General features: G+C 46.1%; 1 protein-coding gene across 4 annotated transcripts in view; it reads left to right on the top strand.

Annotated features, from left to right (window-relative positions):
- The window catches only part of SLC25A22 (solute carrier family 25 member 22), a 79,565-nt gene that overhangs the window by 32,292 nt on the left and 21,982 nt on the right, over nucleotides 1-25,291 (top strand). For 2 of the 4 annotated variants that reach the window (XM_054026663.1, XM_054026661.1), the window contains exons 2-4: nucleotides 8,896-9,009; nucleotides 16,994-17,119; nucleotides 18,516-18,571. In XM_054026663.1, the coding sequence (XP_053882638.1) occupies nucleotides 8,990-9,009; nucleotides 16,994-17,119; nucleotides 18,516-18,571 (202 nt within the window). In that variant the 5' untranslated portion in view covers nucleotides 8,896-8,989. Of the gene's footprint in view, nucleotides 1-2,175; nucleotides 2,255-8,895; nucleotides 9,010-14,268; nucleotides 14,391-16,993; nucleotides 17,120-18,515; nucleotides 18,572-25,291 lie in introns of those variants that run through there. The other 2 variants (XM_054026662.1, XM_054026660.1) reach the window with 2 other exon arrangements.

The raw sequence follows: 25,291 nt of genomic DNA, 5'->3' as shown, positions 1-25,291 counted from the left end.
GCAGTCTCTATGTAAAAGAATAAATGGACACAAATCAGACGTCTAGAATTATAACATTCAAAACACTTCAGCCTCCCTGGCCACTCGATTATAGACAGCCCCCCCCCCCCCCCCCCAGTTCCTTATCTCTCCTTGTCAGGTGCTGGAAATGGGCCATTTTCATTACCACTACAAACAGTTATTTTTCTCTCCTGCTGACAACAGCTCACCTTAACTGATCACTCTCCTTATGTGTATGGTAACACCCATTGTTTCAGTGTGTGTGTGTTTGTGTGTGTGTGTGTTTTTTTTATATATATAAAAATTTTCTTCCTTCTGTATTTTCCACTACATGCATCCGATGAAGTGAGCTGTAGCCCACAAAAGCTTATGCTACAATAAATTTGTTAGTCTCTAAGGTGCCACAAGTACTCCTGTTCTTTTTGCAGATACAGACTAACACGGCTACTATTCTGAAAACTTATGTCGACACCCAAAAGTCGTCAAAACAAAAATCGCCAACGGGTGTTCACACTTGCTCCCTCTGACAGATCATGTCCACATTGTAGGCACCATCATTGACAGTGTGAGAAATGCACCATGGGTATGTTGTGGGAAGGCGGAGCTGATTGCTTGCACACATTGGGTAGCTCTATGAGCTCTCGGTGCTGAGGAATGGCAAAGAGGCACAGCAGTTTTCCTTCTCTCCCCCCCCCCCCACCCCCCCTTCCATGACAGCAGTCTGCCTGCCTCTGTGTCCCTAGTGCCGGACAGAACAGGAGCATTCCAATGATTTGCTCTTTGTTCCCCAAAGGGCAGCACCCTCAGCTGTCAGATACTTCCTGCAGCTTTGAAAGGGGAGGGGCGCATGCCTGCAGGGCAGTAGAGGTCAAAACACTGAGTAGAGGGATCAGGGCAGGTATTGTGGGATACTGGTGGAAACCAGTTCTGTTGACAAAACAAACAGCGGTGTCTACACTGGCTCTTTGTCGTCAAAGGGAGGGGGGGAAAAAAGGTCTCTTGTGGGGTGGAAGGTTGTCATCGAAACCGGGCATTTTTCCCGACAAAAGTCATGTTGCCTTGCACTGTGTACGCTCTCACATAACTTATGCTGATTTAAGAACCACTGTGGACAGTGCTATGTCAGCGGGAGAGCTTCTGAAGATTGGGCTCTGGTTAGAATCCTCTTGAGCTGGGAACAGGTGTGCAGGAGAGCTTCCTTGGTTTAACAACTGGCTCTGTGGATTAGTCACGTGTTTGGTGGGGGCCAAGTGCAGGCTCTGCAGAAGAGACCTTGGTGACAATGCAGGTTTTGCTGATCTGTTCTGCAACACCAAAAGTGGCATCTCGCCCAGGTGAGACCCCCGTCTCTGGAGAATGAGTGTCTGCTGTCCTCACAGTGTAAAGGTGGGTCAGATGATGCCCCAAAATTGCCAAGTGGTGACCTAGCAGGGTTCTGGGGCTCTCCCCAATACACCTGGACATTAATGCACTGTCACTTCAGCAGCATTGGCGGGTTCAGGCAGGTTCCGACAGATCAGCTGATCTGGGTCCTGCACTTCAAATGGGGGTTGCCAAACTTGGGCAAATCTACCGACCCTGGAGGGAAGTGAGCAGATAGGTCTCCTTCAGACCTGAAAGTTTGCAACTGCAGCACTTCCCTGTCTCTGACTGGTAGCGGGTTTGGGAGCCCCCAACTCTTCAGTTGATACAGTTGCGTGTCACCTGAATCCAGGCCTGGTTAGTGTTCTAGATGGAGTAGCGGGGCATGGCCTGATGGCAGAAGCATGGGCCTGAGGGTTGGGAACTCGTGAGTGCTAACTCCATGCTGATGCTTCTGCTGCCTTGTGCATGCCACTCAAGCCCTGCCACCTCATTTTACCGAGGGGGACAACCATACTTATTAACCTGTCTCGGAGGGCTGTGGTGAGAATCAGCCAGCTAGGGTTTGCTTTGAATGGGACATGCAGTACACAAGTCTCAAGTGTCTTTGATCACCTAGTAAGGTCACTGGAAGTACCTGAGGGTCCCAGCAAACTCCTGCCATTCCTGTTCCTCCCCCTTGCCTCTCCACATAGTGGTCTGTTTGCACAAAGAGCATTTGCGCACACAGAGTGGACTGTGATTCAGTGATAAAGCACTTTCCTTCATGTGATAAGGTGAAGGGAAACAAAGGTTAATAGCCAGCCAGGTGCACAGGGATACACTTGCACCAAAGGAGTCGGAGGTACTAAGGTTGCAGTCCCTGAAGAAAACTGCTTACCAGCTTGAAAGGGTAAAATTTTATGCAAGGGGAATTCAGTTGTGGACAGTACATCAGAGATCAGTGCATGTGGAGGGAGAGAGATCGTATGAGAGGAATATATTAATTTATCTTCTGTGACTATTTCCTCCTTGCAGACTGCATGGGGGGGCCACAGTAGCATTTGAAACTGACTGGGTTTGCGTTGTGGTGCTACCTGGTGTAGCCGGGTGTGGTGGTTCCATCTCTGTGGGGCTGTTTGGGGGAACTAGGTGTTGGAAAAGTAGATTAAAGGTGAGGCACAGACTTGCTAGAGAGGTCCCCTGGACGGGAGGGTGGGTGGCAGAGGGAGGTTGGAGTCTTTTTTTTTTTTTTTTTATTTTTTTATTTTTTTCTTTAACGTTTGTTAATTGGTTTGGTGTCTAACTCCCTCTCATTAAGAAATGCAAAGGGAGCAGTTTGTAGCTGTAATGAAGAGCGGTGATCTGATCCAGCGCAGCCAGCACAGGATACTGGGTTCACAAGCTCCAGTTCCCCTGGGGATTTCGGTACCTTGGGTCAGAGTTCTGTTCTTGGCATTAAGCAGTGGGGTATTTCCTTGGGAGGGAAGGAGGACAGTGCACTGGACAGCTGTGATCCCTCACAGGCAGGACTGGAATTAGTGGGAATGACTGCAGAAAGTGTGTGTGTGTGTGTGTGAGAGAGAGAAGGTGGGGGAAGGGATAATTTGATTTTTGGAATGTGACCCTTGGCTACACTAGGACTTTATCCTGAGGTGCAGCTTCAAACCAGGGCAAATCCCTTACGTAGACATGATTTATACCGATGCGCTGCAACATGTCAGAGTTCAGTTTATTCTGGTTTGAAGCCAGTATAAACAGGTGTATGCTGGGAGTTTGCCCTGATGCAGCTACGCCAGTGGTCAACGAACCAGGGTGGCTCAGGGCTGTTGGGAAGTTTGTGGGAACAGAATGAGCTACAGCTGCAGAAGCATTCACTAGGGACCCCAGCACTCCAGAAATGTGTACCCATGTCCTAGCATCTGAGCGTGGGTTATCACAAACACTTGCCCTCCCCAGATTGCTAAATGGGGTTGGGGCGGGCTGGCTGGATGGAAAGGGGGTCTGGTAAAATGGGGCTGCTGTCCTGAGATGGTTCTGGTTTGGAAAAGATTGAGAACCACGAATGTAGACTAGTACTGGGCCCAGCATAGTTTACATGGACTATTGCGTTAATCATATACAGGCATTTATAAAACAGGCAGATGAAACAGTGTGATTGTCTATAATCTGTGGCAGTGGCTGTAATGCAGCATATATGCCCTTAACAAGTGTGCCATTAATGTACTGTGTCCCACGGTCCTTCCCTAGGATTGTCTGACTAGAACTCTAGAGCTTCCTCAAATAATGAAGGATGTGTGTGTCATGCTAAGACTAATCTGCTCGATCATGTTAATAAACATAAAAGGGAGATCCCGGTGCGTGAATAATGGAGCATTAATCCATGCCTGGCTGTATTAACAACCCGCTAGGTGAAAATTAACACCCTATAATTCATCCTATGTGCGGTTCTTCCTACTTAATAAGGCATGGCTTGTAAGGTTTAGGAACTGCCGCTGTTTAGGGCTCATTGGCTAGTCCTGCTTAAAGGAAGGACCCCATAGAAAACCCTTCTGCTTGCTGAATGGTACACTCTTCTCTCCCATTTGAGGGGCAAGAGAGAGGGTCTCCCCCACTCTTTCTCTGGTGTTACAGGTTAGAGAGTTCTTGGATTTTTCTAGTTTCCTATCCATGCTTACATCCAGTCCTTTGCAGAACCCCTTTGTTACCTGGGCTGCAGGAAAGTGGTCTTAGCAGTGGTGTGACTCACATGGCTGGCCTGTAGCATTTTGGAATGACCATGTGGTGGTTTTCAGGGAAACTTTCCTTGGCACCATCTGTCTTGCTGCAGACACAATCCAGCTGCAGGGCAGGGATTTAGGGCTGGTCTATACCAGAAAATTAGCTTGACCAAGCTAAATCGCTTAGGGTGTGAAAAATCCATACCCCTGAGCCATGCAATTAAGCTGATGTAAATCCCCATGTAGACCATGCTAGGCCACATCCGTCGACATTCTTCTGTTGACATAGCTCCCGCCTCTTGGGGAGACAGATTACTTTCGCCGATGGGAGAAGCCCTCCCATCAGTGTCAGTAGTGTCTACACTGGGAACACTACAGTGGCAGTGTAGTGTTCCCAGTGTAGATGAGTCCTGACTATGAAGGTGAGAATGAATCCAGGAGTCTGGATCTCTGAAATATGCCCCAGGAGTGAGTCTGGGCACTTGCTCTGCTTCAGAAGCTTCACTTAATTGTTTTGCGTCGTTGGTTATGAAGAGCCCTGTGCTTTACACATATTTTTCTAAGTTCTCTGTTTTATTCCTCTGTTTCCCTGTTTAAGTGTTTTAACCTCCTGCAGAATTTCCCAGGGATGGTATCCTCTCACTTTTTCCTAGCCTGAACTCCCCCCTCGCTCCCTGGATGGAGCTAGTTAGCATCCGGCTGTTAGAGGAACTGGAATCTGGCACAGCGCTCGGATCTTCCCAACCAAGGGGCATGGAACTTTATTTCATACCTTAAAATGAATGATGGGATTCTGGAGAATACAGCAAAGTGCACTGGTGGAGTTTAAATTGGCAATTGGGGCTGCTTTGCAAATGGGCATCAACTGAAGCCCTTTCCAAACAAAGCTGGGATAAGCCTGCCTTCTGTCATGGTTTAAGGCTCAACCTCCAGGTGTGGTTAGTCTTCCCTAATGCGCCCTGTAGTTCTGGAGGTGCAGGGCTCCCCTGTGCTAGGTGCTGGACACACACGTAAAGAGACTGTACCTGCCCTGAAGAACAAACAGACAGACATGACACATATAGCAGAGCTGGGAGCTGAACCCAGGTTTTCTGATTTCTAGTCTAGTGCCTTGGCTACAAAACCATCTTTGCTCTGTACCATTCCCACTGTCTTGAGAGATCAAGAAGTTACATGGTAAACTGTCTCTTGAACATCAATTTTTCCTCTCGACCGATTAAAATGTAAATATTTAAAATTACAGTGTTTTGTGTGTTGAACTATTATACAAAATATGTAGCATATCTGAAATGCAGCTGCCTCTGGAGTGGAGGGCAACAGCTGACTAGTACACAGCAGTGGTGTGACCATGTATTCTGGGCAAAAGCCCTATTGTGAAAAGCATCTTGTGAACCTAATGCCTCTGTGATGGCAACAGAGCTGTATGAGGACTGTTTGGAATTGCCCAGACCTCTTCTATCCATATAAGGGAACACCCTATTTATTGTAGTTGTTACCAGTGAGTTTTCATGGTTTAGGGTTTGCTTACATGGAGGCATACCAGCTTAACAAAAGGTGTGAAGCTAAACTGGTGCAAACCCCTTTGTGTGGATACACTCTTACTTTAGTTTAAGAGTGATTTGTGTCTCTTAAACTGCTTCTCAGATAACTTTAAGCTAAAGTAAATGCAATCTCCTGTGTGGACACCTTTTCAACCATTTTAACTAAATGCTACAAGTTGTGTGTAGTCAGGGCCTTAGTTTATAGGGATTTTAGTATATTCTCACTTTTCAAAACTAGTGAATGACGAAGACTGGCTGTCTGAAAAGAAACCCAGAAGACATGCAGGTGAATGAAGTCAGAGCAGAGTATATTAGAAAGAGCTCCATTCCCCAGTGGGTTAGTACACTGGCCTCTCATGGCTTCAAATGAGTCCTGGATCTCAAGTGCAAATGGATTTGAAGGCTCAGCCTAATGGTGGATGGCTGTGAAGATACCACCAAGCCTGTCATTGAAGCTAGAAGTCTCTGCCCGAGAGAGACCCCCAGCTGGACTATCGTGAAGAAAGTGGGGATCGTAGGTCAAGACTGAGGTGCGCTAGCAAAGCAGCGTCTGTGTGTGGAATCTTATGCAGGGCCTGCCTGCAGTGTAGCTGCCTTCATGTAGCTCTAGGAATTTCTCCTTGTCGCAAACACGAAGAGTCATGAAATTGTACCCTGCAATGACAATGCAGTGTTAGCCTTTAAAGCAGAGGTTCCCAAACTTATTTGGCCTACCGCCCCCTTTTCAGAAAAAAAATTACTCAGCGCCCCCCTTTTCAGAAAAAAAATTACTCAGCGCCCCCCTGGAAATCTACCTTCTTTAAGCGAACAAACAGAAAGATGCAGTGACAAATTTGTGTTCTTTTATGTATCTATATTTCTACCTACGTCCTACAATATAGTAAAGAAAGATGTATTAGAATATCGCCCACGACATCAGGTATACAGTGGTTTTTGCGTAAGATGGCAAAAGACAACCAAACTAAAATACTAATGAAACTAATAAACTGGGTTTTGTTCTTTGCTCAGCATTAGATATATGTATTTGATATTAAATTGTCAAATATCAAACTAAGTTTATCAAGAAATAATTAATTAAAAAATAATCAATATGCAATTAAAAATCAGTTAATAGTTTTAATTTAGTTTGCCCTTATTTAAATAATTGTTCCTTATTAACACACGCCTTATTTACCAATTAACACAGATGATTCGATAGATATAAATAAATGTTAATAGTTGTTTTTTTTACGATTTCATTCCTGTTTTCGTTAATATTGTAATAAAAAATGACAAATATATTGACTGTACACTTCAAATAGGACTGTACTGACACAAGCCTGCTACGATTTTATTATTAGCAAGCACTAGAGACACAGAAACGTACGGTAGATATGTAAGAAAATGTATAAAAATACTCACGTGTAAATTGCTGTTTTATTGAAACAACAATAATACAATTTGCTTTGTATGTGATCCGTAAAGATCGAAGGTATTGAATATGAATAAAAAATTTTAAATACTTATTGCACTATTGTTAACTGCTTTTTACACAATTAAGAAACAATCTAAATTAATTTCATACATGTCACCTATTTATAGTATCGTATTGTAAACAAGTCATTACACGCACATATTCCTGCTGATGCATGCTGGACTTCCCGACAATGCGCGACACGCTCGCCTGCCAACACTTGCTTGTTAAGAGTTGTTGGCGGACTTGACACCTGATCGGTTATAATTTGTGAATTTATTTGGAAAATAAAGTAATCACTACAACTTTAACTCTATGTTACACAACAGATGAAACATGTAAGAACGGTTTTTCAAAATTTTCTTATATTCTTTCTTTATGCTTCCACCGCCCCCTTATTTTTATTCAACGCCCCCCAATTGCACCCGAGGCTACTACTGCCCCCCTGGATCGTTCCAGCGCCCCCCAGGGGGCGGTATCGCCCACTTTGGGAACCTCTGCTTTAAAGCAATGGCTCTCAACCTTTCCAGACTACTGTACCCCTGTCAGAAGTCTGATGTCTTGCGTACCCCCAATTTCACCTCACTTAAAAATGACTTGCTTACAAAATCAGACACGCAAATACAAACATGTCAGCACCCTATTATGAAAAATTGCTTACTCTCTCATTTTTACCACATAATTATAAATCAATTGAATATAAATATTGTACTTACATTTCAGTGAATTGTATATAGAACAGTATAAACAAGTTGTTTGTATGAAATTTTAGTTTGCACTGACTTCAGTAGTGCTTTTTATGTAGCCAGTTGTAAAACTAAGCAAATATCTAGATGAGTTGATGTACCCCCAAAAGACCTCTGCATACCCCCAAGGTGTACCCTGGTTGAGAACCACTGCTTTAAAGGTGTGTGTACGTGTGTGTACACACACTCTCTCATGGGTAACCCAGTGGCATATTTCATTGCCAAGCCAGAGGACAAACAGTTTATTTCCAGCCTATGGGTTGCTACTCCCCAGGTAACTGAAAAGGAAGCTGCCAATGAGCAGCACGGCATTACCAGATGGGAGCTGGGGACCAGCTGCTTTCAGGGATGAGGAGTAGGTGGCAAGAAATGACAAATACTAAAGGAATCTAAATGCTGAATTTTCAAAATGTCCACCTTTTGGGGGTTGAGTTCCTTCATGGGCTGGGTTCCAGCAGCTCCCTGGTAACTCTGTGGGGCAGCGTAATAGAGAGAACAGGCTCCTCCCTGTGGGACCAGATGGTGTAGAAGTTTGACACCCCCCTCCACCTGCTCCCAAGAGCAGACAGCTGCAAAACAGGCTGCTGTCCCTTTAAGCCCTGCAGGGCGCTTGCAGCGTCTGGCTGCCATCCTTCCTCCCTCATGCGCTGGAGCATGGTGCTTTTGGCAGCCAGCTAGAGACCATGGGGTGGGTGGGTGTGATGATTTCACAGCCTTGCAGCTTCTTGACTGTTCCTTCTGTGCGTGGCAGAGGGAAAGTCATTTGTAAAATTTGCCTCTTTTAAAAATGAGTGAAACGATATGACTAACCCTCCTTCCTCTCTGAATAATCCGTGTCTGGGAACTGCTCGCAGGAGTCTCTGGGATTGGGGTCAGGTTTAGGGGCATGGATGCAGGCACTCACTCAGTGTCTCTCGTTGGAGCGTGTTGTGCTGTGTGCGCGTGAGGCATTGGCTAGGTGCCAAGTACAGACTGGGCAGTCACTGAGTGGGGTGGGGGAGGGAGCCTGTGTATTCTGCCTACTAAGGTTTGGGTTTTTGGGGGAATGTAAAGTCCTGTTCTCAATCTTGGTGTTTCTCTCTCGCCCTTCTCAGGAGAACCACTCACCAGGACTGAAGGGGATAAAAAGAAGTTAAGGGACATTCAGGAGGAGCAAATCGATTTTTAACAGGATCACGTCTGAATTAAATGGCTGATAAACAGATCAGGTAAAAAGTTTTGCTGTTCCTTTTGTTAGGAGTAACTGTTGGGCCAGAGAATCTCACCCGATATACAAGAGGTTAGACTAGATGATCTGATGATCCCTTCCGGCCTCTAAAATCTGTGACTCTCTCTTTTTCCCCACTCCTGTGACAGGGTTCAGGGTGCAATCCGGACCAGTGAGGGGCTGTGTCACCACTTTCCCTGCAACCTTGGGTGCCTCACAATGCTTTGCTGCTGTAGCTCCCAACCTGGGATGCTCTCAACAAGCCTAAAAGCATGCAGGTCACGCCCTGAGTGTCTGTGTGCTAGATACCCCTGGTTCAGCAGCTCTAACCCACATAGCCTGTCTACAGCCCCACGGTCCCACTCTGGCTTCCACCAGCCTTGGTTCATAGAACCACAAGGTTAGATGGGGCCTCAAGGGTCATCTAGTGTAATCCCCTGCCAAGGTGCAGGATTTGTTGTGTCTAAACCATCCAAGACAGATGGCTGTCCAGCCTCCTTTTGAAAACCACCAGTGAAGGAGCTTCCGCAACCTCCGGAGGCGTCTGTTCCATTGCCCTGCTGTTCTTACAGTTAGGAAGTTTTTTCTGAGATTTAATCTAAATCTGCTATGCAGTAGTTTGAACCCATTGCCTCTTCTCCTGCCTTCCATGGCAAGAGAAAACAACTTTTCTCCGTCTTTTTTTTTTTTTTTTTTCACTTATCTGAAGACTGCTTCATATTTTCCTCCCCCCCCCCCCCAATCTTTTTCCAAAATAAACATACCAAGTTCCTTCCGCCTTTGCTCATAGCTTGCCTTTCATCCCTTTGATCATCTTTGTCGCTCGCCTCTGGATTTTTTCCAGTTTCTCTACATCCTTTCTATCAATTGGTGACCAAAATTGGACACTGTACTCCAGCTGAGGCCTAACCAGCACCGAGTAGAGCAGTACCTTCACCTCCCGTGACTTGCATGCTATGCCTCTCTTAATGCAACCTAAAATTACTGCTTGTAGGTTGACCCCAACACACTCCTTCGTCCCAAATTTTCCCCAAACCATGTCCTCTGCTGGACAGTTCAGAGGAAGACACACAAGTACATCACAGCTTATTAATTTAACTGGGGTAAATACACCATTCCCTTAAAACACAGCCCTGAGCTGGTTGATAGTAAAAATATAAACAAATTTATTAACTACGAAACCTAGATGAAGTGATGCCAAGTAAAAGGAATAAAATTTAGAAATGGTTACATGCAAATAAAAGTGAAAACACGTCAAAAATGTAATTTACCAAGATACAGGCTTTGTTCAAGATGGTGTCTACCTTCAATCATTTTCCAGAGACTTGGACCCAGCCTTGGCTGAAGGACCCATCTATCTCAGCGTGTCAGAGCTCTGCTTCCTTGTCTGTCTAGTGATGGAAGCCAAAGATGGCTTCCATCTCTCTGCTTATCTCTTCCAGAGTTCAGTGACTTTTTCATGAGGCAGGCTGACCTTGTGCTGTTCTTCCCTTCCTGTGGCCTTCCCACCCCCTCTATGTAAATAGAGCTTCCATTGTTTTGATTCCACCATGTTTGATTTACATAGGAGACAGGTAATAGCTGTGATGTTCCCTCCTGCCTAGGAGGGAACCCACTTCTTCCTTTGTTTGGACAGTCTCTAAAACATAGTATCATTAGGTATCCATATTTCCTCATGTAGTGTTAGTACATACTTTTCAGAATGCTCGTAATCACCAGTGTATCTGTCATTCACTATCAGAACAGACCTAACTCTAGGCATACAATATTACTGTAGTATACAAGTGCAATCAGTTGATTCAGTTGCTTATCACTTGAGGTTCAGCCCCCTTGGCTTTATAGATCAGTAAACCTTGGCAATGGATTCTTTTGAAGGTTCTTTCCAAAGTAAAGTTTATTCAAGCTGTCTGGTGGTGAAGGAAGCTCCATGCTTTTTCTCCCCCCCCCCCCCCACTTATTAGCTCAAATGCAAATTGTTCGGTTTTCTGCCATTTCCTCCCCCTGCTGCCTTGATGGTCCTGTTTACTGCTTATGTGTCAATTGAGGTAAATATACATTCCTTTGTTCCTTCTGCCATACCTGGTTTACACCCATTCAGTCATTATTGCAGCATATATTCATAACTCTTAGTACACATCACGTACATACATCACTCAATATTATATGATCAGCGAGTTGTTAGTTTTCAACTGATACCTCACAAGGCATATTTTGTACAAATATCACCGCAGTTTGTAGCATGTGAATACAGGAGTGCTTGGTGTCACAACTCTCCTCTCTCCTTTTCTCCTTTCTTGTGTCCTTCTATTGTCTTTTCCTTTCATCCTGCCCTACACCCCCCCCTCTTCCTGTTTTATCTGTCCACCCACCAGCCCCCAATTCATTCCTCCTTTTTAGCTCCCCTCTCCTTTCGAAGGCCAGTTCCACAGCTGGTTTCAATCGGGGTCATTCTGACTTCAATACACTAATGTCAAAGGAGCTATGCTGACAGGCACCAGCTGAGGATCTGGCACTTTCTATTTTGGAACAATACACAGCAGTGACCTATCTTTCTCTTCCTAAAGCCTAGTCTGGCCATCTAACCGTAGCTCCTTGGTATCCAAGCACTGATGCTACCAGGTTTAAAACAACTAGATGATGTGAGGACACAGCAGGCAGCTTGCAGACTTTGCTCCTGGCTTGTCCCAGAGCTATATTTGTGTCCTTTAGGCGGGTAAATCTGGAATATGCTTCTGATTGTTGTGGATCATGCTATTGGCCTTCCAGGAACCATGATGGCTGGCCCAGCATGGTCCCAAGGGTGAGTGTAGCTTTTTGTTAGTGTGTGCGGGGTTTACACTTGCTGTTCATAAAGCTTTTCCTGAAGAAAGGTGACTGTTGTCTGGCTCCAGAACTTCACTGTAGTCCCATTGTCAGTGCCCCTTTGCTAACACCTGACCTCCCAAGACCTGCATTGTCTCCCAAGAACACCTTTGAACAGAGTGGGAGGGCTAGCCTGGGTCAGATAATGGTGTTATCTTGATTTGGTTGTGTTTGACGGTGCCCTTACTGGGACTTGTCAGGATTGGGCTATTTTTCTGCAAGGCATAGACAGCTGATGGAAGAGTCCCAGGCGGAGCAGACAGCAGCAAGAAAACATCATTGCATGTTTAACCCCGAGCAGTGTGTCTCGTCCATTAACTTTTTTCAGGAGCTCTACAGTGTTTGTGTGTATTCTTTCCTTAGTCTGAATTGCAAGCCCAGATTAATCTCTGCTAGGCCACATGGCTGTACGTGCCTGAGAGCCCCAATGGAGTGAATCACATGTGTCAGCAGCTGCGGACTTCAGCCTTGGCTCCAGCTGACCAGGCTGGAGGTGGCTATGCAGGACACTGGAATTCTGTGGCAGAGTGGAATACTCCTCTGCATGCTGTCACCCAGCACGTCTTCTCAGCCCACCGCTCTGTCCGTGGCAGTGCTGGCACATGGAGTACAGAACGATGAGGAACTTCTCCCAACTCTCCCATATCCCAATCCTGTATTTTAATCCCTAGGGGGTGACGAGTCTGTTCCCACGTCTGTGATCCACTTGCTGTATAAACTTGTGCAGTTATTTAATCTCTGTTTATATTACAGTAGCACTTAGAGTTCCCGAAGGCAGTAGGGGCTGTGCATACACACGGTAAGAGATGGTACCTGCCCAGAAGAGTTTACAGCCTAAATAGACAAGACCGAGAAAGGGTGGGAGGAAGGTAGTAGTAGTAGTAGTAGTATCACTATTTTACAGACTGGGAACTAAGTCAAAGAAATTTTGAGTGACTTGCTCAAGATCACACAGAAAAATCTGTGGCAGAGCTGGGAATTGAACCTGGATCACCTTAGTTCCACTGCCTTAACCACAGGTCATCCTGCCCCTCTGTGCCTCAGTTTCCCAATCTGTAAATTGGAGGATAATACCCACCTAACATAGGTGCTGTGATGCTAGATCCATTTGTGGGTGTAAAATGCTTTGTGAGACTCATCTGGGAGATGCTAGAGAATTATTATTTAACATAAGAGCGGCCATACTGGGTCAGACTAAAGGTCTATCCAGCCCAGTATCCTGTGTCCCGACAGTGGCCAATGCCAGGTGCCCCAGAGGGAATGAACCGAATAAGTAATCAAGTGATCCATCTCCTGTCTCCCATTCCCAGCCTCTGGTAAACAGAGGCTAGGGACGTCATCCTGGCTAATAGCCGTTGATGGACCTATCCTCCATAAACTTATCTAGTTCTTTTTTTGAACTATTTTGACCATGTGAGTCTGTGTGCATGTTCTCCTCTTCTAGGTGATGAGTCTGGAGGAACCGGAATAGTTGAATAGGTGTATTAAGCAATGCTTTCCTGCCCTCAAATAACAGGGGTGGGGAGAAGCTTCTCACAGCCGTCACTTGCAAATTGCACATGGCCTCACACTCTGCGTGTGTCAGCATGCCCAAGCCTTCTAGTTTGTCCTCTTATGTTTGTGTGGTGGTGCTGGGGTCCACACTGAAATGCGTGAGGTTGTCCTGCCTCGTGCCTAGTATTCTACTGTATACAATGCTAGCTATGGGGCTGGGTTCCTCACTCCCACTTGGTTTCTTCTTAGCGATAATTTCTCCTTATTGCTTCAGATTGCCAGAGTTAGGATTGGGGCTGTCCCAGTTCCCAGCTTGACTCTCCTCAGGATTGTAATTTACCAGCAGATGCTTTGAAATCACATTTAGGTGTCAGGCTCCCATCCTGCATTAGCTGCATGAACAGATCCAGGCAATAATGTCCTTTGCATCAGCTGAGCTCAGTTCACCTGGCTTTAAATGTTCCCTCTTTTTCCTTTCACTGGTGTCTTGGCCTTGCTTCACTAATGCTATGCCCTGTAATGGTGACCTGTCTAAGGTACTATATTTTCTCTAGCCTCATTCCTTCAGGGTGGGTCCTACTGAAAGAGTCATGTGTGAGGGCCCTGAGAACTAGTGTTGAGAAGATGCTAATATAGTTATTGGAAACAGGGTGCTAGAGCTTTTAAAGGGGCCTCTGCTTTGTGGATGCATTTTATTATATCTATTTTTTGGGGGGGGGCGGGGGGAGGGTGCACATGTTGGAAATTGTAGATGCAAGATGTTCAGTTTCCTTTGTGACTCTGCAAATGGGAGAGTTAAAATGCCGAACTATTGATTTTCTGTTTGCACCTCTGATTTATTGTAGAGGCAATAGGAGAGTACATGTAAACGCAGAATGCGGGCTGAAGTTCAGCTGAAAATCTGGCGCCAAGAGAGCAGCTCTGCTCTGCAACGTTGAGTGCCCTTCCAGAATGGCACTGTATTGTCCCGTACAAAAAGTGCCAAGAAATGGCTCAGGTTCACCCATCTGATCTATGGGGTGAAAGGTAGGAGAGGCAGGGCCTCGAGGGCATCTAACCCTTATTTTTCCCCCCTCACCACAGCCCTAGGATTTTATATAGGCGTCTGACTCTTCCTGTTGGGACACCTCTCCTGTCGCATGCACCTTTCCAGCCCTGGATCCCTCCCTGGGATTTTAGCTTTGCAAAAGTTATAGTCTCTGTGCGTGTATAGAAAGCCAAGGTTTATTCCTTCTATACGCTGCTCTGAGGCCTTTTCCATGAGGTCTCCCCAACACACATAAATACATACTGTCTTTCATGCCCTGGGCCGCCTTACTCTCAGAGGGTTTCCATCAGGCCTGTAGCAGAGAAGCAGACCTTCCAGAATACCTGTAGCTGGACAGCTTCTGAAGCCTGGTCTCTGTCTGGCAGTCTTCATCCATTATTGAGCCCTCTGGAATGCCTCTGAGCTGCGGAGGAGTTAATAGGCCTTCCTGCTCCCCTTGCTTCACTCCAGCAACTTATCCCTGCCACTTCCTCGGTTCAGAGCAGTGCACCACTGATGGCCCTGCCTGCTGGCATCCTGTATGCAATGTCCATTATTCTTCAGAAGGGAGAGGCCTCTGAGGCAGCCACGCGGGATCAGTTGTTTCTCAGTCTGTTTAGCTGTGATCAGGAGTGCTTATCAGTCATCAGTTTAATAGCTGATATATCCTCTGTTCAAGGGTCTGTATCTTGCCCTTTGCTGGATGGAATGCCTTTGAAGGATCTCCTAGGCATCCTCTGTCTCTGACATCAGTGATTCATTCGGTTTTTAAATGTCAGATGTTCCAAGTAATTGAAAGAGTGCTGGACCCTCGCTAAGCAGGGTGGTAGATCGGCTTTAAAACTGAGGTGCATGTAGGTAGCAGGGAGAGCGGCTTAGAAATAAAAAAAAAAAAAAAAAAAAAAAAAAAAAAAAGGGCAGGTGGAAAAGCTCAACTCAGACCCCCTGCACAATACAGCCTGCTTTTGTCTGTTTTCTTTGCTATGTGTAATCTCACTCCTCCATATCCACATGCACTCAGCTTAACCTCTGTCTATGTGGCTCCACTGACGGTTGTGTATATCAGAAATTTAATTCCTCACATGCACAGAGTCTTCTCTGATCACAGGTCCAGGCGCAGTGTTTGAAATGTCTTACTGGTTCTGAAAGTATGTAGGGCTAGCCTGCCAATGAAGCTCCTTTGCACTGGTCTTTCCACATGATGTTAGCAGCTGTGGTGTCATGAACCACTAGTTAGGTGCATGTCTGATGCCAACTTTCCTCTGCTGTTGTAAAACATTCATTTCTAATCCTGATGGTTAGTAAGACCTCAGATCCTTTAAATGAAGTCAGTCTAGACTGACCTCATTGGTCTAGCAGGGCATTGGCTCTTGAGTGACTATAGAAAGCCTTGCACCCTGAACTGGTGTAACTTTCACTCCCAGTGTTTCTATTAGTGGGCCTGGGCAAATATTTCACTGAATCCTGGGCCAGAACAGGTGGATTTCCCCAAATATGGGCCCATGGCTTATTTTCTGGCATCTGTCTGGAAAAGTGGGGCATGTTTCTGCTTATCTGGCAAAGGCTTTACCTCACTCAGCCCCTTTCTGGTTTCTGAATGAATCCCAAACCACCTGAAGCCACAGCTCAGTGGGGAGTGTTGTATCGCTCAGCAGTGCCACCTGCTGGCTGGTCAGGAGTAACAAGAACCAAACCCGGATGGGAGCTTTGCTCAACCTTCTGGGCTGGAGGACAAAAGTGATGAGCACTCGGTGCACAGAGAAGGCAAAGAGGAAAGGCACAGATTCTAGTCCTACCCCCTCCCATCTACTGGTGGGTTCTAGATTTCATGACTAGGTTTCCCCAAGTCTACGACAAGAGGTCACACAAGGGGGGCAGCGTCGGACAGAGCTATGTATAATGTTTATTTGTATTACAGTAGCATCTAGAGGCCTTAGCAGAGATCAGGGCCGCATTGTTCTAGGTGCTGCACATACACACGTATGGGGCAAGACAGTCTAAACAAACAAGAGGGACGAAGAGTAGGAAGCGGGGATGATAATCCTTCCTAGTTGTGCCTCAGTTCCCCATCTGTCAGAGATTAAATGACTCGGCCAGGGTCATACAAGGAGTCTGTAGCAGAGCAGGGTATCAAATCCAGATCTCCAAAATCCCACTCTGGGCCTCACCCACAAAGCCAGCCTTCCCCTGTGGAGCTGGAAGGATCCCAATACTGTACTGCAGGAAGTGGTCACAATAAGACTGCTGAAAATGCCTTAAACTATCCCCCTCATTCTTTCTTAGTGGCTAGAGCATGGCAACGTGCCTTGTGTGTGGGACCTGGGCACTCTTGATTCAGTGTTTTGAGCTTGGATTCTGTGCCTCAGTTTCCCCATCTGTAAAATGAGACCAATTATACCCCCAGCAGAGTACTTTGTGTGTTTAGATGGAAAGTGCCAAGTGCAACATTTGCTTGTGGGAAGCTTGGTTTATTTCAGCTCATAGCACTCCTGTTGAAGGTTGTGGTTCTTTCTTCCTCTTTCCCTTTTGATATCTTGTTGCCAATGCATCTGTCTCTTTTTTTTTTTTCTCTCCTTCTCCCCTTCCCTCCCCCCCCTTGCAGTTTACCTGCCAAGCTGATCAATGGAGGGATAGCTGGGCTGATTGGAGTCACCTGTGTATTTCCCATTGACTTGGCGAAAACTCGCCTGCAGAACCAGCAAAATGGCCAGCGGATGTACACCAGCATGTAAGTACTGCCTCGCCCAAACTGGCTCAGCTGGGACCTCCTGATCTGGCTGGGTGGGATTCTCAACTTTCCCTCCCTCCAACACACACTTATGGTGACATCAGCATTTCTAGGAGTTTAACTCTCCTAAAATCAGCCATCAAAAGGAGTTGTATTTAAATTTATTTTTATTTATTTATTTATTTTTAACTAGCCCAGGCTGAAACCCCACAGATGAAGTCCCTGCTGGGCGTATTTTTACTTGTGTGTCTTGCATTATATTAATTTTTTCACCCCTAGCAGCAGTGCATTCTGTTGCACCAGAGCTGCGAGTAAGGCTGGGGTTATACATTGGCCTATAAATCAAGAGCTGGGTTCAATTCTCTGCTCTGCTACAGACTGCCCTTGTGAAATTGCCATTTAATCTTCCCCTGCCTTGGTTTCCCAGCTGTAAAATAGGGATAACAATATCTCCTTTGCTTCACCTATTCTCATTACAAGCTCTTTGCGACAGAGGCTGCCTGCTACTGTGTGTGTGCCATGCCTAGCACAGTGGGGTTCTGAACGCACACAGGTGTCTTATTTGTTCAGCCTTGAAATAAACAGTGACGTTTAATCAACCAGTAACACATTTACACCTGCCAGTCTGACTTACTGGGAAGGGGTCATGAAGCTGTGGATGGGATAGTATTGTCCCTTGTTAATATTGGCTTGTTGCACAGAGGGTTTACGGTTTTCCATGTTCTTTCAAGATCACTCTGAAGGTGACCTTTCTCAGTTCCTAGAGAAGTTTGGGGTCTGGCTCTGCTCCTGCTGAAATCAGTGACCAAATAGCCATTGATTTCATGGCAGCAGGAGACAGTGCATTATTCTTAACAGGGAGCCTGGGAGGCTTTTTGGTTTCAGGTCACTGTGTGTGTGGATCTTGTTTCCCCAATAACACAAGATATGACCGAGCCATGCAGTTTTTGTTTGCAAAGCCTGGGACTGGTATAAATAAGTGCATATAGGTCTGATCCAAAGTCCACTGTAGACAATGGGATTCTTTCCATTGACTTCATTAGGCAGCTCTTTATTTCCTTTCCTTGAGCAGATCTGATTACTGAAACATGTTGCGCTATTGTTTTTGGGCTCCCATCTGGTTAACGAGCAGCTCCTCCAATTCACATTTTTCCCTTTTGAATTTGTAGATAGCAAACTTGTTTTCTGTGTGCGGGGTGAGCCAGTATTTCAAAGCCCCTGTGCGCCAAGGACAGGAGTGCTACTGGGGCATTCACAATGGTGGTGTCCCTGGCTAACGCTGTTCTCCTCTCTGCCTGGACTTCGGCTGACAAACTGTAAATGCAAATCGCTTGATTAGATTCCTCCCTCTCCACCTTTGAACTCCTGAGGTTTTCTCTGTGTCTCTTGTTTGCAGGTCTGACTGCCTCATTAAGACAATCCGCTCGGAAGGTTACTTCGGCATGTACAGAGGTAAGGGCTGGAGGCAGAGCAGAACAGCATCTGACTCATCCGTCCTAGCCTGAAACGCTGTTGTGACCGCAGGTGAAATAAAAACAAAGCCACTTTCCTCTCTTTATGGAGTGAGGTATTAGGGGTGCCCTGAACTGGCTGGAAAAACCTTGAAAAAGTCTCACCTAAAAACCAGGGGCTCAATATACAGAAACACAGGACTTGCCAGGCTGGCTAGACCCCCCTGCTTCACCCAGTCCAGTTCCCTGTCTGTGTCAGTGGGCAGTGCCAAATGCTTCAGCGGACGGTGCAGGGAGTTATGGGGTACTATGTCCGCAGGGAAAATTCCTCCTAACGCCCATAAACTGAGAGGTTGGTTCATGTCCAGAAACAAGTGGGTTCATATCCCTTCCTAAGCCCTTGTTTTGTTATATTTACTATTATAACTACTGGCTAGTCTCATTGTCCATACAAGTAATACCTAGCTCTCATGTAATGCTTTCAATCAATAGGTCTCAGAGCATTTTACAAAGGAAGTGAGTATGTCCCAATCTTCTCTTGGCCTCAATAATTGGCAATGAGTTCCACAAGCAGATCATCTCTAGAGAGAACTCCATTGACAAATGTTACCTCTTTGTTTTATACATAAAACTTGGGAATTTTCTGGCAGATTGAGACAGGTATGGCAGTTGCTGAAGTTCCCAAATAAGGTCTTCCAAGGATAAAGTTTATGTATTATTATGGGCCTGGAGGGTATGTAGGGTGACCAGATGTCCCGATTTTGGGGTCTTTTTCTTATATGGGCTCCTATTACCCCCCCACCCCTGTCCTGATTTTTCACACTTGCTGTCTGGTCACCTCTTTTGTGGGGGGCAGGAGGAGAGACATGGGACCTGGGAGTTCAAAAGACCATACTGAAAATGTGCTGGATAAGTATGGACTTTTGGGACTATGAGCGTTTAGGGATTCCTCAGGAAATCCACTTGGGAGAGGTTAATGCAAATTCCCAAACTCCGGTTAGGCAAAAACCCAGCCCGGAGGAGAGAACATTGTCTGTCTGTCTGTCTGTCTGCTGATTTACCTCTTACAGAAGGCCAAGAACAAAGGCCTGAGCTGTATAAAGAAATGGCTGATCTGCCCAGCTATGGTTCTGGTTCTGGATTTAAGACAGATGAACTTGTAACTGCGGGGGAAACCCAGTTTGGGGGTTTGAAGGACTAAAATCTACCAGAGCTCTAGGTTGGAGCTGGAGGGGACATCTGGTAAGCTCTTTAGCATGTGTTATAATCTGGCTATGAACAAATTCAGGCTGGAAATAAGAGTTTTTCAGAGGGGTCAGGCTGTGGAAGAGCCTCCCACTTAGGTGTTGTGGGGCCAAACCACTTACTTTGTTTTAACAGAAAGCTGGACAAATTTGGCAGTGGGATTATGTGCTGGGGTTGCTTGTGATGAGAGGGGCAAGATTCAGTGGCTTTCCAGTTTCTTATGTTCCTAAAGCTCATGATTACGGGCTTCAGCTGGTCACCTGCAGGGGTCAGGAAGGGATTTTGTGTGTGTGTGTGTGTGTGTGTGTGTGTGTGTGTGGTCAGTCTCCTTCCTCTGAAGCATCAGGGATTCATTGCTAGAGGTGGGACACTGGACAGGGTGAGTCAGTGATCTGACATGGCACCCAGGATATTTTCTCTCTCTCTCTCTCTCTCTCTCTCTCTCAGGTGCTAGCTGGCTGGGTGTTTTTTTGCCCACATGCTCAGGGTCTAACTGATTGATTTGCCGTAGGTGGGGTCAGGAAAGAATTCTCCCCTTCCCCCCCCCCCCCACCCGCAGGTCAGATTGGCAGTGATCTGGAGGGGCGAGGGGAGGGTGGGGTTTCACCTTCCTCTGCAGCATGGCATGCAGGTCACTTGCTGGGATTATCTGGGTGCATCTCAGTCAGTTCCCTGCCATTGGACATTGGTGCACCTCGGTCCCTTTTGTTCTCCACCTGTGGCACATAATAGCTTAGTCTCCTGTGCGTGATAATACTTTGCTCTAATTCTGGTTGTGGGATTGGAGGCCTGTGCTGTACAGGAACTCAGACTAGGTGATCTGGTGGTCCTGTCTGGTCTTAAACTCTATAACTGTGGTATCTAGCTGCAAGTATATGGTGCTATATAAATACCTCAAATATTTTCAGTCATCATAGTATCTATTCACTGGTACAGATAAAGAACAGGTTCTCAGATTACTTGATTAAATGAATCCTCACTCCCTTTGTTAATGGGACTCCAGAGATCTTTGAGTTTTGCGGCTCCCGGGCATGCTATATCTTGCCAGTTCTTTGTTAGGTTACCAGGGAAACAGGAATACTGTGGTTTGATATAATGGGAACAGTGGATTGGCTGCTGAGAGCAGCCTTCTCTGGCCCAGGTTGTTGATGGGAGGAAAAGGGGGCGGCGGGGTGGATTCTGGTTACGGATTGGCTGATTTGTGGTGGTGGCTTTGGGAGCAGTGCCTGGACAGGGAGGCCCTAACAAAGTCTTAGCAAATTTGATCTTAAAGAAATATTCCAAAGTGAATGACATTCAGATCTCCAAGGGCTGGATTTCTAGGGTGCTTTGTATCCTTGGTAAATACATTGCAGCAAATGCGGTGATGTCAGAACTAACTGGATCCAGCTCTACCAAAGTTGTGTATTATTAATTATTTTTTTTATCCGATGTAAAAACACGCAGAAGTCGTTGTCATCCTATCAAAACCGTGCAGAAACATACAGGCCCAAACTCGCCCCTGGGTCTAGCTTGGATTTGGCCACTGCTAGGCATGCTCTAGGTCCCTGGTGGCAGAGGGTTCACTGGTTGGAAGTAGCTGCAGCCTCCCCTCTATTACGGGTGTGCATGGGAGCAATGTGGCCGTGGATGGAGCATGGTCAGTGCAGCTAGGGGCTCAGCTCTGCCTCTGTTAAGGGGAGAATTCAACCTGAGTGGAAACAACTGAAAGAGGGCAAGAAGTGTCCAATAGCTTTACATTCCCCTGCACCATCTTAGAGCAATCTAGCCCCTTGTTCCAAACCCAAAATGCCCTACTAACCCCCTCCTGTGTGTGTAGGAGCAGCCAGCACAGGAGGTGGACTCCTGTTACTCCCAATCACAGTTATATCTGAGCCAGTGATCTAGGGGTGAAAGGCTCTGTATCCTCTCCTTGCCAATCCCTAAATTGTCCAGCCTGCCACATCCGGCTGTGATCAAAAGCATAGTGTTTACTGCTGGTATCTCTCAATCCCTGGCTGAGAGGCAGGGTCCTATGTAGGAGAAAAACAGGAGCTGCATGTTGACAAGGAGCTCTGACAGATGGCTTTGTTGACTTGCTTCAGTCCAGCTCTACCAACAGGACAAATATCATTATGGCAGTGTCTGGGCTGCATTCCTGCTGCAGTTGTTTCCTGGGTGACTTTGGGCAAGTCACCAGGGCCTGGCCTGCATCTAAAACATAGGTCGACCTAGCTACATCATTCAGGGCTGTGAAAAATGTCACACCCTGTGCGACGCAGGTTGACCTGTCACCTAGTGCAGATGCAGCTGGCTCGACTGCCTCTCGGACGGGCGGATTAACTATAGTGATGGAAAAACCACTTCCGCAAGAGGCATCTACACTACAGCGGCACAGCTGTAGTGCCGCTGCTGTGATGTATGTACCCTAAGTGTCTCTGTGCTTCTGTTCCCCCATCTGTAATACAGGGGTAATAGCACTGCACTCTACCACACAGGGGCACTGGGAGGATAAGTGCATTGAAGATTGTGACATATTGGGGGGGGGGCATAAAAGTATTGAAGATAGCTGGAGAGGTAAGAGGAGCCTTTATTAGCAGAACAGTTTCCATGTGATCTATCACAGGACAGATGTGCGCTGTGCACTTCTCTGACCCAGAAGTAACCGTGTAACCTGTTACAAGGAGAGCCCAACATTTTTGTTAAGGGGTCCAATGGGCTGATCCAACCCTACTGATTTTGTTTGTTACACATGTCCTTCACTGTAACAAAAAGAAAGAGTGTGTGTGTGTGTGTGTGTGTGTGTGTGTGCAAGTGGAATCCTAACACATGGCCGCCTTTGGGTCCCAATAGAATTCCTGGCAGCCAGTCCGATTAGCCCGTGATTGCCAAGGGACTAACAGAGCAAAGCTGTGCCTCCCAGCCTGCTCTGTTCCTCAGTCACTTTGGACTTTGAGCACGATGCTGTCGCTGTGCCAAGCTGTCTCCAAATTGCAGCATGACAATAGCGCTTCAGTCCTCCGCACGCAAACTGGACAGCCTTCTGGGACTCCTGCTAAGAATACCCTCCGCAGCGTCCCCAGGCTCGCACGATACCTGCCAAAACTATTCCGGGCTGCTGAGGTCATGTCCAAAAAACTTTGCCTTAACGTATGCTATTTATATTCTTGGTGGCTATTTTTATATTGCTCGCCCTCTGCCCTCTCCTTTCCCAAGGAGAATGAAGCAGAGGTGTGCATGTATGGCAACACCCCATTCTCCTCTGACCTCCCTGGTCACCCAGCTGCACATAATGTATTGGTTCTGCAGTACCAAGCTGGTTTGAGTTTATTTTTTACCCTTAATTGTCATTGCTGGAAGGTCTCCAGATGTTCCACTTCATCCAAGATCTCTCGCCTTGTTGCATTCACATCACAGCTGCATGCAACAGAATCGGACTTCCCAAAATCTGAAACCCTGCAAGCTGAATCCAAAGCAAGGCTGCTCCAGTATAACATGCCTACCCAAATAACACTGCTGGTGTGAAAGCTGAGCTGGATTTACGTACCTCTTGCTAAGTTCTGTTTCTTTCTGGTCCTAAAAGATCAGGTATGTAACTACTGAGTCACAGTCATGTGGGCGTTAAGACTGTTGTCGGAATCTCAGCTGTTCAGAGGTTTACAGTATTAATTTTTAACTCTGGCAGTTCACGAGAGCTCAGACTGAAATACCCATCGTTCCGATTACCATCATGCTTTCTTGTGTGTCACTTCACTTGGGATTTGATTTTAATGGCCACTGTCTCTCTTTTTCTAGCTCTGGAAACCACTGCTTTGTACAATTGTGCCTAACGACCCGAGAGGGCTAGATACTCTTAGGACTAATACAAACATTTTTCAGGACCAGTATATTTCTAAGCCTTGATCCTGGATCAGTGATGGTTTTTATTAAAACCAAAAAAAACCAAAAGGGCAATTCAACTTTTGGAGCACTTTGCAGATGTTGCTGCTAGGACACAGGATTTTATGATAAAATATATTTTATAACAATGCCTGGAGGATTTTGTAAATGGAAGGCCCACATAAGATGTATTAGGGCTACAAAAGGGTCAGGCAGTTACTCTTGATTGCATGCTGCAGATTGCATGGGATTTCCCACCTCTTTTAAAACCTCTTTGTTTTATGGTAGCAGTTTATCCTGCCTCCCAATCCTTTACTGTCAAGTTTTTTTCCACAATATACCATGAACTAATCCCTAGAGTGGCTTGTCTGTGTACCACTGCATGGATGTGCTGGCATAGTATGAGTTGTGCATAGCAATGCAGTGTGGTTGCTCAAAGGTGAGCTTGGAAAGAACGGGTCACACAGGCCCAGGTTTGCTATGCAGTGCAGGCATACCCTTAGAGATCCTTTTGCTTTATTTATAGTCCCTGGAGAGCTCCGACAAGTGAACTTGGGTTAGAAAAAACATCTGTGTATTCTGGATCTGCAAAATATTTTTTGGGGGATGGCATATTTGGGTACTGTAGAGGTTGCTGCGGTCCTCCATTTCTTCCTACTGTGGTGATTTGGAAGCTCTTGTGGATTTACTGAGGACAAGGATTATCTATATTCTCTTAAGCAGCTTTGCTGAAAATGTCAAAGGGATTTCTGCTAAACCAGGTCTATTAATTTTTACATGTAGTGGGGGTTTTCTTCCAATTGATGTGAGATTGGGAGATCACATTGATCTGAAACGCCCTCATTAGTTTGAGGGCTTCCATGTTTGTCTGTGCTCTCCCATTTCCCACCTTCTGGTGTCATTCGTTTCCTCCTCCCCCCCCCCCCCCCTGCACAGATATTAAATTGGGAGGTGGATATTTGGTTTTCTTACTTTTACCTAGGTAATGTTATTTAGTGACATAAGGTGGGAGGTGAGGAGGTGTATTTCTCAGCTGCAAGAATCTCCCCTTAACTCTGTGTGTGTGTGTGTGTGTGTGTGTGTGTGTGTGTGTGTGTTTTAACTTGGTTAATTATCCAACTCTTGCATTTGGGCACTTGAATAGGAACTTACCTTAGGCGCACACATCTGAGAATGGGGCCTTGTGAATGTGCTGCCTACTTACTCTGGGGGCTGTCACTAGGGAAATCCAAGAGAAAACATTCATGCGTCGGTGGTGGGGGTCGAGTTTGCAATTATTGATCACATGCTCACGCCCCTGGAGGAGGAACATTTTTAAACTGAACCAATATCTGGCCTTGCGAGGAGGTTGCAAGAGTCCCAGTAAGACTGTATGCGACTCGGCACAGGATCTCCTGGATGTAATGCTTGTGGAAGTTACTGCCATCTGATGGTTGCTCATTGATGAGGTGAAGTGAGGAGATTGATCTGTCTGTCTCTTACCAGGAAGGTGTTTAAGATTTTGCCAGCAAACATAGACTCATGGTAGCTGGAGAGAGGCTCTAAGCCTGTCCTGTCTGGCAGGAACCAGTGAAGGCTCTTTGTTTACAAGGATGATTTTCCACAGTGTGGAGAACAG

The sequence above is a fragment of the Malaclemys terrapin genome, chromosome 4 (genome assembly GCF_027887155.1).
Source record: "Malaclemys terrapin pileata isolate rMalTer1 chromosome 4, rMalTer1.hap1, whole genome shotgun sequence".
NCBI lineage: Eukaryota > Metazoa > Chordata > Testudines > Emydidae > Malaclemys > Malaclemys terrapin.
This window is presented reverse-complemented; position numbering and strand designations above follow the sequence as displayed.